Source organism: Onychomys torridus, chromosome 16 (assembly GCF_903995425.1).
Source record: "Onychomys torridus chromosome 16, mOncTor1.1, whole genome shotgun sequence".
Lineage (NCBI taxonomy): Eukaryota > Metazoa > Chordata > Mammalia > Rodentia > Cricetidae > Onychomys > Onychomys torridus.
The window spans coordinates 63783906-63797013 of record NC_050458.1 but is presented as its reverse complement, the minus strand read 5'-3'; the positions used below and the strand labels follow the sequence as shown (position 1 = coordinate 63797013).

At 48.1% G+C, this 13108-nt stretch overlaps 1 protein-coding gene across 1 annotated transcript; it reads left to right on the top strand.

Moving 5' to 3' along the window:
• The first annotated feature begins 9303 nt into the window (after positions 1-9303).
• Positions 9304-12518, top strand: LOC118596873 (tubulin alpha-1B chain). The gene is made up of 4 exons (XM_036207857.1): positions 9304-9426; positions 10631-10853; positions 10984-11132; positions 11360-12518. Exons 1-4 carry the CDS (start codon positions 9424-9426, stop codon positions 12338-12340), a joined length of 1356 nt encoding a protein of 451 aa, XP_036063750.1. The 5' UTR covers positions 9304-9423; the 3' UTR covers positions 12341-12518.
• The last annotated feature ends 590 nt before the right edge of the window (positions 12519-13108 follow it).

Genomic DNA, 13108 nt, shown 5'->3' with positions numbered 1-13108 from the left:
AGTGCTTGCTGCAGGTGACCTAGCGGCAGAAGAGTGTGCGTGCCAGAACCAGGTCAAGCCCTTAAGAAGCCTGGTGGCTTTGTTTTCATTCTCTCAAAGGCAAGCCACCCTACAAAGACGCTCCAGCTAGATTAACAATGGATAAAAGAACATGTGGAGAGAAAGAAAGGTCATGTGGACAAGCACTGTATCCCGTCCAACAGAAAACAAAAGGCCAGGATATCTGCCATTCTAGACGTCCCAATGGACAAAGCTGCTGAGTAAGCCAGATGACACCACACGGAACCAAGAGAAATAACACATACTTGTTCTTTCTATAGATAATTGTTTCAAGTTGGTAAGTTTTGAGGTGATTGGTTATAAAGTCTGGGTAGCTGAAAGTGGAGAGAACTGGTCCCATAGATTCTCCAAAAATAGTCTCACTAATTTAGATGAAAATGACTTAGAAAACAACTCTTGCAGGGCGATGGTGGTGCACGCCTTTAATCCCAGCACTTGGGAGGCAGAGGCAGGCAGATCTCTGTGAGTTCAAGGCCAGCCTGGTCTACAGAGTTCCAGGACAGCCTGGACACAGACACAGAGAAACTGTCTCCAACCCCACTGCCAAAAAAAGGAAACTCTTAAACAATGAACATCTCTTTTTTGTTTTTGTTTTACTAGACATGGTTTCTCTGTGTAGCTCTGGCTGTCCTGGATTTCACCCTGTAGATCAGGCTGGCCTCAAACTCACAGAGATCTGCCTGTCTCTGCCTTCCAAGTGCTAGGATTAAAGGCACATGACACCACCACTCCCCTTTTTTTAGTTTAGCTTTTTTTTTTTTTTTAACAATGCTTTATTTAATATTATTTTTGTGTTTGTTTGTTTTGAGCTTTTTTGCTTAGTCTTTGTTTTGCATATGTCTTTAACCTTTAATCCCAGAGATTGAGAGGCTGAAGCAGGTGGATCTCTGAGTTTGAGGCCAGCCTGGTCTACATAGCGGACAGCCAGTGCTATAGAGAGAAGCCTTGTCTCCAAACAACCAAACAAACAAACCTGTGTAGAACTCACTATGTAACTCATCTGGCCTTGAACTAATATTCCTGCTTCTGCTTTCTCGAGTGCTGATATGACAGGTATGACGCACAATGGACTATGGATTTCTATTAGCTACAAGTAACAGCGACATACCCCATCTCTCTCTCTCTCTCTCTCTCTCTCTCTCTCTCACACACACACACACACACACACACACACACCAAATACCTAAATAGTTTTAGTTTCTTTTGTAATGAGGAATTCAGAGGTAGGTAGTCTGTGGCAATGTAGTGCTATGAAAATATCTTTCTTTTTATGTTATGTGCATTGGTGTTTTGTCATGTATGTTGGGTCCCCTGGAACTGGAGTTACAGACAGTTCTGAGCTGCCATGTGGGTGCTGGGAATTGAACCCAGGTCCTCTGGAAGAACAGTTAGTGTTCTTAACCACTGAACCATCTCTCCAGTCCCCCATGAAAATCTCTCTTATATTCTAAAAGTGAGGAATTTTTGCTGGACCTCACAACTATAACACATCCTTTGTTGATCACTTAAAACTTAAGCCTGATATCCTGCTGTGGACTCAGCCTGTTTGTTTAAACTGCCTTTTAAGAAAATAGTGTAACAATCAAGCTTTCTTGCTTTGGATTCTCATATAATCATTTGTATAACCTAAATCTTCAGTTATATACTCTTCCATGCCATTGACCCATGGGTAATGCACATGTGCGCATATTAGTGTGTGTATGTGTGTGTGTTATGGTAATAAATGCTGAAAACAGCAAATAGGCAGATGTCGCGGAATATTTGCTTACACTGTGTAAAGATGTGTCACTGTGATTGGTTTAACAAAGAGCTGAATGGCCAATAGCTGGGCAGGAGAGACCAGGCGGGACTTCCTGGAGAGAGAGGGCCTGGAAGAGGAATGTAGGCACACAGAGGACACCACAAGTCGGACATACAGAATGGGGAAGAGGTAAAAAGCTATGTGGCAAAGCATAGATCAATAAAAGCTGGTTAATTAAGTTATAAGTTGGGAATAAGCCTAAGCTAAAGGCCAAGCTTTCATAATTAACAATAAATCTCTGTCATTATTTGTGGGCTGGCGGTCCAGAGAAAGACTGACTGCAAGTAGAAAACAACTTTATTTATTTATTGTTTTTCCAGACAGGCTTTCTCTGTGTAGCCCTGGCTGTCCTGGAACTCACTCTGTAGACCAGGCTGGCCTTGAACTCACGATCAGCCTGCCTCTGCCTCCTAAGTGCTGGAATTAAAGGTGTGAGCCACCCCCCACCCTCCCACCCCACCAGGCTAGAAAGCAAACTTTATTAACAAATATCCATCACAAATGCTGAAGCAGCATATGGATATTGCTTGATAGTGTTACCTGGGTCAGTGACTTTATTCCCTGTAACACTCTAGACTTCTGTGAAGTGTCCTACATTCCTTCCCCATGTCTGTGCTGGTCAATAGAGGGAGCAAAGCCTTCATTAGGAACACACACACCAGGGCACACAGACACAGGGACAGACCCAAGGCAGCATTTGGGCTAGCACAGCTTCAGACTCTCACGGCAGATGAAGGACAATGGAAGACACAGGAAGAGCAGTGAAGTAGAGTTCAAATCTGGGCTCACGCTGGGTTAACCGACACAACAGGGAAATGCTTTCACTTCCTTCCTTAATGAGACTCAGACACATTATTGGTGACTCTGAGTTTGTTATTAATGTGTTCAAACTGATGAAGCGGTCCCAGGCTCCTGTAGCTCCACCATGTCATAGGGACCTAGATTCCACTTTCCTCCATCCTTACCAAATGACAAGGTGTTTATCATCATGGCCGTCATTGCTCCACATTCTAGGAAAGAAAAAAGAGGAGAGATATAGATGTTAGAAACCTTTTTCCTTTTTGTTGTTTGTTTTTGAGATAGGGTCTCATTATGTAGCCCAGGCTGTCCTGGAACTCACTCTATAGATCAGGCTGACCTCAAACTCAAGAGATCCACCTGCCTCTGCCTCCCGAGTGCTGGGATTAAAGGTGTGTGCCACCACCGCCCATCCTCTACCTTTCTTTTTACTTTTTTTTCTTTTAAGTTCTGTGTATGCATGTGCCCCTGTTGTGTTTATACCCATAAATGCAGGTGCCCTTGGAGGCAAGAGGCATTGGATACCCTGTAGCTGGAGTTAACAGGCAGTTGTGAACCACCAGATATAGGTCAGAGAACCAAATTCAGGTTTTCTTAACCACTGAGCCATCTCTCTAGCCCTACCACCTTAGGTTTTTTTGTTTGTTTGTTTTTTGTTTTTTTGTTTTTGAGCTGAGGATCGAACCCCGGGCCTTGCACTTGCTAGGCAAGCGCTCTACCACTGAGCTAAATCCCCAACCCCCCACCTTAGTTTTTCAGGCAAGGTCTCTCACTGAACCTAGAGCTCACAGATGCTGCTAGTATGGTTACTCAGAGAGGACCAGGGATACTTCTCCCCCAGTTCCTGCTTCCCACACTGCCAGGCCCAGCTTTTATGTGGTTACTGGGCATCAAAGTTATGTCCTCAAGATTGTGCAGCAGATTCCGCCTGCTGAGCTATTTTCCTGGGCCAGTGCATTTTACTTCAAATCATTTTATTTTATATATTTTTTAAACATTTATTTAGAACATGTGTGTGTTGGGGGGTATGCATGCAAAGTGTGCAAGGGAACTCCAGGGATGCAGCTTTTGTGGGACTTTCTCCTATACTGGGGAGACCTTTTCAATGACGCCACTGCATCAATAAATCAATGTTTGGAGTGCATAGCAGATGTAGCTCAAGGCAGCCAGGAAGTGAAAGACAGGAAGACAATGGGTCATATCCTAGTGTCCACTTCAAAGATATGCCCCCAATGACTGATATTTCCTTCCTCTAATAACTACCACCTAAAAGTTCCACTACTGCCCAACAGTGCACTGCTGGGGATCATGCCTTCAGCACAGGGGTGTCTGGGGGATGGACATTCAAGCCCAAGCTACAGTAAGCATCTATGGTGACCTTTCTCTCATTCTTTCATTCCCGGGGTAAATTAGAGCAAACCCTTACTCGCTCAACACTTGCCTTCCTGCCCTCCTTCAGAACTGAACCTGGCTTTGACCAATGGGATATAAAAACAAGTCATGGGGACAGAGTTTCTGATAACGTTTTCCCCTCCCTGATAGTGATGCTCCTGTAAAGACCCCCCCCCCCCCCCCCCCATTCATTTTGAGAAACAGGTACTCTCTGTGTTGCCAAGGCTGGTCTCAAATTTATTATCTTCCTGCTGCAGCCTTCTAAGGAACTGAGATTAAAAGTGTGTAGCTAGCCCCTCCCACTTGCCACAAGATGGTACTCACCTGACCAGGGATGACTCAGCCGGACATAAGGGAGGCGGTGCTGGCACTGCTCTGTCTTGTGTTATCTCTTCTGTTCCACACAGTGGATCATGATGCTGTGCCTGAATGATTTCAGCAGCATGACAAGGAGGACATGCTCCCTCTTCTGTCAGAGAGAAGGGTTTTGGAGGGAGAAGTCGGATAAAGGATGCAGCTTCCATGAATTTATGTATTTGCATGTTTTGTCTGCATGATTGTTTGTGTACCACGTGCACGCCTGATGCTCTTGGAGGTCAGAGGGCACCAGATCTCCTGGAACTAGAGTTGCAGATGGTTGTGAGCCATGATGTAAATGCTGGGAACTGAACCTGGGTCCTCTGCAAGAGCAACAAGTGCTCTTAGACATTAAGCCAACTCTCCAGCCCTGTAGGCTTTTGTTGTTTTTTGTTTTTTGAGATAAGTTTCTCTGTGTAGTCCTGGCTATCCTGGAACTTGCTCTATACACCAGATGGCCTCAAACTCACAGAGATCTGCCTGCCTCTGCCTCCTGAGTGTTGTGCCACTGCCCAAATAGCCCCAGCAGTTTTAATATATAATTGTGCATGTGAAAATAAAATTATTAGTTCTTTTAATTAAAAAAAAAGGTCATTTAATCCCAGCACTTAAGAGACAAAGGCACGTAGATCTCTGGGTTCAAGGCCAGCCAGGTCTATAGAGTGAGTTCTAGAACAGTCAGAACTACACAGAGAAACCCTGTCTTGAAAACCAAAAACTAAAGAAAGTCACCTAAGGGGCTGGAGATATTTCTCAGTCAGTAGAGTGCTTGTAGCCCTAGCAAGCATAAGCCCTGGTTCAATCCCCAGCACCATGGTGGTCTACACCTGTAATCAATCAGAAGGTGGAGGCAGGGTGATTGGCAGTTTAGTATTATCCTTGGCTGTGTAGGGAATTCGAGGCCAGACTGGGCTAGAGACCTTGTCTCCAAAAATGAAAGTTAAAGAAGCTGGGAATGCTGGGTTGGGGATTTAGCTCAGTGGGTTGGGGATTTAGCTCAGTGGTAGAGTGCTTGCTTAGCAAGCGCAAGGCCCTGGGTTCTGTCCTCAGCTCAAAACAAAACAAAACAAAAAACAAACAAACAAAAAACCAAAACAAACAAACAAACAAGAAGCTGGGAATGCTAGCTCACACCTGTAATCCCAATACTTGGAAGTTTCAGGCAGAGGGATGCCAACAGTTTAGGGCCAGCCTGGGCTATACAGTGAGTTCTAGTGGTAAAGCACTTGCCTAGCATGCACCAGTCCTTGGGTTCAATTCCTAGAACCACCCCTGATGAGAGAAGAGGAAGAAGAGAAGTGAGGGGAAGCGAGGCAGCCAGGGGTGGTGGATCATCCCTGTAACCCTAGCACTTCAGACACTAATGGAGGAAGACACAAGTTCAAGGTAGCTTGGGCAACAGAGTGAGTGCCAAGTCCACTGACTTGTAGTTCAAGATCCTTTCTCAAAAAATCCAAAGGTGAATGCCAGGTGGCAGTGACACATGCCTTTAATCCCAGCACTTGGGAGGCAGAGCCAGGCAGATCTCTGTGAGTTCGAGCCCAGCCTGGTCTAGCTCCAGAGCGAGATCCAGGACAGACACACCAAAACTACACAGAGAAACCCGGTCTTGAAAAGCAAAAAAAAAAAAAAAAAAAAAAGTCCAAAGGTGGAAAAAAATGAAAGAAATTCTTCATCTGCATGCAAAATTCAGGGGAAGTTGTGTATGTGCATATACACACCTTTACAAAATGTACACACATTATTAACAGTTTAAGTTTGTTGTTTGTATGAAGCAATGGGTAAAGGCTTCACCAAATCTCATTAAGGTAACAATATGAACTAGAATTCTTACTGTTATATTTACCCTTTTGTTATTTTTACACCATCACTGTTGAAGGAGAGAAGACAGGAAAAGGATAAAAGTATATAGTAAAGAGCCCTTCATCCTTACCAACATGAGCTTGACTACATCAGAAGTTTCTATATAGTTGACTGGAGACTGTCCTACATAGAAACTTTTTTCTTTCTTTCTTTTTTTAATGTTTTAATTTTTAAAATTTCTTTTCATGGTGTTTTGCCTGCTTGTATATCTGTGTGAGGGTGTTGGATTCTCTGGAACTGGAGTTAGACAGTTGTGAGCTGCTGTGTGGGTGCTGGGAATTGAACCTGAGTCGTCTTGAAGAGCAGCCAGTGCTCTTAACTGCTGAGCTATCTCTCCAGCCCCCCTACATAGAAACTTTACACAGAAATTATATTCCCTTCCTAAAAACATCACGAACAACATTATTAAGATAGAGAAAAAAAAAAAATCATGCTCAGGATTACATACATACGTAACACAGGACTATGGAAAATGGAGAAAGCCCTGAGTAAATGCGTTCTAATGACATGTGTAAGGCCAAGTCAAGGACCACAGAGCCTCAGATCCATGGAATAATGGCAAAGCCTTCACCCTGGAGTGAGATCCAGAGGCAAAGCAAAGCCTTCCTCAGAGGACCCAGTCCCAGTGTTGACTGTGTGTGCAGAAAGTGTCCAGCATAGCTTCTTCCACCTTGATATTTATGTCCTGAAGACTGCTCCCTACAGACACTGCTCCTATGAGATCAGCTAAGCCCATCTCCTGGACCCAGCTGGACACCACAGGCCCTGCCCCCAAGTCCTCTGAACTTAATAACCCCACTTCTCTGTTCAACTCTACATATGAACATGCTTAGCTTCCAGAGGCTGCCGTTTCCCTGTCAGAGCCCTTACCACCCCAGCACAGCTTTCTGCCTGTGCTTGTCTTTTCCTCATTCTCTCTCCGCCCCAGTCAGCTCTGACCCTGGAGCCATGTTGGATGTGGCACAGGATGCTCAGCAGGTGCCATCTGCCAAACCTAACAGCATCTGCTGCCAAACCTAACTTGAGTTGGATCCCTGGGCCCTACCAGGTAGAGGAGACAGGAGATTCCTGCAAATTGTCCTATGATCTCCATATGTGCTGTGCGACACATACCACACATGCACAGATAAATAAATACAATAAAGTTGTTTAAAAAGTTTGTCTTCGAGCCAGGTGGTAGTGGTGCACGCCTTGGGAGGCAGAGGCAGGTGGATCTTTGTGAGTTTGAGGCCAGTCTGGTCTACAGAGCAAGTTCCAGGACAGCCAGGACTACACAGAGAAACCCTGTCTCCATAAACAACAAGTTTGTCTTGGTTAAGATGGTTCGGAGGGTCAAGCATTTGCTTCAGAATTCTGATGACCTGAATCTGATTCCTGGGACACAGAAACGTGGAAAGAACTGTCTCCCAAAAGTTGTCCTCTATCCTCCACAAGTGGCATAATTTAATTTACGTTATAAGAGCTAGTAGGACAAGCATAAGATAAGGATGAGCATCATCTACCTACGTGGGCACACGGGTGAGCACATGTGTATGAGCATGCATGTGATCAATTTTTAGGGTTTGTTTTAAATTTATCATATTTACATATTTAAGGGTGGGTATATATATATATTTGTTTCTCCCTTGTTTGCTTTTGATACATGGTTTCACTGACCCGGAATTAGCCCAGAAAGGCCCGCCTGGCTAGCCACTAAGCTTCAGGGGTCTGCCAGTTCTGCAGCACAGGCAATACAGGCAGAAGCCACCATGGCGGGTTTTTTGTTTGTTTTTTTTTTTTCCTCCCTCGTTTGGAGAATCAAACTCAGGTCCTAACTGAGCGATTTCCTCAGCCCAGATCACCTCTTTTAAACAATGTAACTCCAAAAGTCCCCGAAATTACCTACATAAGTTGCTGCTGAAGCATGTCGGGCCTGCCTCTTCTAACCTCAGATCAGGTGTCTGCTCTTTCTCCTAATTAACTGGCTGAGGCCTTCCTTTCCTGGGACTCGGAATTCGCCTGGGCTGCCGTGCATCAAGAATCCCAGGGCACCTGACTAACAGGCGCCGGGAGGCGCTGAAAGGGGAGTTGTCGGGCCTGCAAAGGCTGTGTTCCCGGCTGCCAGGGCCAGGAAGACATTTTGAATAGTTTAGTAATTGCAATCTGTTCTGTGAAGGCGAATTTAAAGCCACATGTTAGCCCTAGTCACGTTATGAATTCCGATGGTCAGTAGTAGTTTATTGACTATAATCTGGTCGTCATAGCACTCAACACAACGCCAAGCAATCCTTTAAGAAAATTTGTATAGCACAAGAAATCCTCGCTCTCTATATTCAGTGAGACATTTTCCTTCTGGTTCCTCACTCCTTCAACTCTAGCTACCATTTCAAATGCTTTAAAAATCTTTTGAAAGAGCCCTTATTTAGGGCTTCTCCATCAAGTTGGTAGCTTAAGGCTAAAGATGGGGCCTAGTCGGTCTTTATTTCAACACTTAGATGATTCAAGCTGCTTCCAGCACTTGGTCCCTTTAGTTTTGAGAGAACGAGAGCCATTACAATATACCAAGTATTGCTGTTGGCCTTTATCAAAAAGGGCTTTCACAGTAGCAGGTAAGTAGGGAATGCACAGCCTTTAAAGGAAGCGAGGAGAAAAGGCAAGACTCACGCATCCCGTGTGGCCACACGGACAGAAAGAGCTGGGCCATCGGGACCACACGTTTCTGCATTTTAGGATGCTTCACCTTTAACACTGCGGACCTCTCCAGTCCGGGGCTGGCCCGGGCCGCACGGGCAGCCTCCCCAGGCTCCGGGCCCGCTCCCCCGCTCCCCCGCTCCCCCGCGCCCGCGCCGGCTCCGCATTGCAGCGGCGCCGCCCCGTCCGCAGCCCCGGCGCGCGCCCCGCCCCGCCCCGCGGGGAGGAGGCTCCGAGCCGAGCCCGCCTCTGCGGCGGTCAGGCCGGGCGCCCAATGGACGCGGCTGGCCGGGGGAGGCACCGTGGCTCCCCGGGCCGCGCCCGCCCCGCCCCGCCCCGCCCCGGCCGCTACTTAAGAGGCTCGGGAGCCGCCGCCTCTGCCTCATTGCGTTACTTACCTCGACTCTTAGCTGTCGGGAACGGTAACCGGGACCCGGTGTTCTGCTTCTGTCACCCTCGCCTTCTAACCCGTAGCTACTACCATGGTGAGTGCATCGGTGTGGGGAGGGGACGGGAGGAGGGGACGGGAGGAGGGGACGGGAGGGCGGCTCGCCGGGGTCCCGGGCCAGGCGCGTGTGTGCGCGTGCGAGCCGGAGGGCGCGGGGCCCGGGCTGCTGGGGGACGCCGGGGAAGGGGCTTCCGCGGGCCCTCCTGGACCCCGGTCCGCATCCGTCCACACCCTGCGCAGGGCATCGAGCATGGCGCGTTCGGGACCCCAGCCTTCCCGCCCGCGGGCCCTTCCCCCACCCTCCCCTCGCGCTCGGATGTTCGGGCGCCAGCACCGGCCTTTCCCCGCCCTCACTTCCTCTTTAGCGCGAAAAGGCGCGGGGGGGGGGGGGGGGCGGGAATGCGCCGGGCACAAAGGACGCATGCGCGACCGTTAGGTTCCCGCCTGCGAGCGGCGGGAACAGCCTCTGCAGTGTGCGCGTGCGCGCTGAGGCACTGCGGGTTTCCCTGGTTTAGGGTGTGTCTCCTTCTTGGACCTTGTGTTTGGGGGAGGGGGGCAGGGGGGGCAAACCCAGGCCCCCCGCATTCTAAGCTGGCTCCTTGCTACCGAGGTACAACCACCTCAGCCTCCACCTCCTTTTTGCTTTTAAGGAATAAGGAATATGGGGAAGGGTTCCGCGACTGTATGCCGCAATACGTAGCTTAACCAACAGCATGGAGTCCCAACTGTCTCCAGTTAGGAATTTATGTGGGGCCAGGTGGTGACATTGAAGGGTTTTCCGGGGAAACAGAAATCGGATCTGGGAGGTTGATGATCTCCTGCTGGACCAGAACAGGCGTGGAGGGGCTGAGCACGGTGCCTACAGCAGCATCCCCGACCCTGGGTGCGTGCTCTCGTAATGGCTCGTTTGTCCCGTTTGGCAAAGACTTCCCCCTTGTCCCTGCAGCGAGACGTAGCCCCTCACTGCTCAAGCCACCTGCTTCCTCTGTCTAGAACTGTCCGGAAATCTGGACGCAAAGCAGAAGTAGAACTCTTGAGGACGGAGGGTATCTTTGTTTTCAAAAAGAGGAAGTATGACTAAGAACTCCTAGGTGTGAGAAAGAGAAATTGGCTTTTATATATACATATATATAAAGAAATGCTCGCCAGTTTTAAGGATTTGTCACCTTGTGCCTATGAGCTAGAATCCCAGCTGCTTTTGGCATTGCTAATATTTTTCCCCCACTTTCCTCATTCCACAGCGTGAGTGCATCTCCATCCACGTTGGCCAGGCTGGTGTCCAGATCGGCAATGCCTGCTGGGAACTCTATTGTCTGGAACATGGCATCCAGCCTGACGGCCAGATGCCAAGTGACAAGACCATTGGGGGAGGAGATGACTCCTTCAACACCTTCTTCAGTGAGACAGGCGCTGGCAAGCACGTGCCCAGGGCCGTGTTTGTAGACCTGGAACCCACGGTTATAGGTAAGTGGACCAGGAGCTTCCCTGGGGCAGTCTGTCCTGGTCACAGACTCAGAGTCTCTCTTCAGACACCGAACAGCGAGTGGGCGTGTGCCGATTGTTGGTGGGGGGCTGACTGCTTCTCCTTTTCCAGATGAAGTTCGCACTGGGACCTACCGTCAGCTCTTCCACCCTGAGCAGCTCATCACAGGCAAGGAAGATGCTGCCAACAACTATGCCCGGGGCCACTACACCATTGGCAAGGAGATCATTGACCTCGTCTTGGACAGAATTCGCAAGCTGGTAAATGACATAGATGGGTGCATTTAAAATGCAGTGTGGGGGAGTCTTGGTATCTGCCAAAATATAAAGTCCGTTCACTACATTAATAATTAGACTTGTACAGATAATTTTTAAATACTTGTTCACTATTGTCTTTCAAGTACATATGGCTCACCATCTAAAGGAATTGCACATAGTGCTGAGAGTATGTCTTACCAATACAACAATACATTCTCTTTTCTCTACAGGCTGACCAGTGCACAGGGCTTCAGGGCTTCTTGGTTTTCCACAGCTTTGGCGGGGGAACTGGCTCTGGGTTCACCTCCCTGCTGATGGAGCGGCTCTCCGTTGATTATGGAAAGAAGTCCAAGCTGGAGTTCTCCATCTACCCAGCACCCCAGGTTTCCACTGCTGTGGTTGAGCCCTACAATTCCATCCTCACCACCCACACCACCCTGGAGCACTCTGATTGTGCCTTCATGGTAGACAACGAGGCCATCTATGACATCTGTCGTAGAAACCTCGACATTGAGCGCCCCACCTACACTAACCTTAACCGCCTTATTAGCCAGATTGTGTCTTCCATCACTGCTTCCCTCAGATTTGATGGGGCCCTGAATGTTGACCTGACAGAATTCCAGACCAACCTGGTGCCCTACCCTCGCATCCACTTCCCTCTGGCCACATATGCCCCTGTCATCTCTGCTGAGAAAGCCTACCATGAGCAGCTTTCTGTAGCAGAGATCACCAATGCCTGCTTTGAGCCAGCCAACCAGATGGTGAAATGTGACCCTCGCCATGGTAAATACATGGCTTGCTGCCTGCTGTACCGTGGTGATGTGGTTCCCAAAGATGTCAATGCTGCCATTGCCACCATCAAGACCAAGCGCAGTATCCAGTTTGTAGATTGGTGCCCCACTGGCTTCAAGGTTGGCATTAATTACCAGCCTCCCACTGTGGTACCTGGTGGAGACCTGGCCAAGGTCCAGAGGGCTGTGTGCATGCTGAGCAACACCACAGCCATCGCTGAGGCCTGGGCTCGCCTAGATCACAAGTTTGATCTGATGTATGCCAAGCGTGCCTTTGTGCACTGGTATGTGGGTGAGGGCATGGAGGAGGGGGAGTTCTCTGAGGCCCGTGAGGACATGGCTGCCCTGGAGAAGGATTATGAGGAAGTGGGTGTGGATTCTGTTGAAGGAGAGGGTGAGGAAGAAGGGGAGGAATACTAATCCATCCTGTAAACCCCTGGATCATGTCAGACTCCCAGATCTTCAGCTTCACCATTAGCTGACAGGCAGCATTGATGCTTCTGATTGTGTCATCTTCTAATTCTGTGATCATGTCTTCTCCATGTGTCCCTGTATGTTTTTTCCATGATGTCTCAAAGTAAAAGCTTTAAGAAATTTGGTTTCTGTATACTTCTTTCTTTGGTATGAGTATCCTGTATCCCAGACTAGTCTTTACCTAATCCTACAATCTTGATGCCCTGGGATAGTAATAAGCCACCACCACTCAGCTGATTCAGTGCTGCTTGTGTGCTAGGGGAGCACTAGACAGTGAGCATTCATTCCCTAGCTATTATGCTATTCTAAAGTCACTATTGCTTGGGAAAGTTCCTATAATAGGTTAGTGACCTAGACCCCACACTACCAAACTGTCAAATGATCCTTGAGGCTGGCTTAGTGCATACCTTTAATACCTGCACTTAGGATGCAAAAACAGTTACAGGTCAGCCAGAGCTACATAGTACTGGGAGGTGTGTGTGTGTGTACTGAAAATTTTGAGGGTGATGTGACAGCCCTGTTTGAGGACAGACAACATAAGACCTGTGTTCATTGCTTGGTGCCAAAGTACAAAGGTGAAATTTAACAGTGGCCTGTTGGGGTTTGGGATTTAGCTCAGTGGTAGAGCGCTTGCCTAGCAAAGCTGGGTTCGGTCTTCAGGTCAAAAACAAAAAACTGGTCTACCAAGAAAGAACTAAAGAATACATAGTCCAG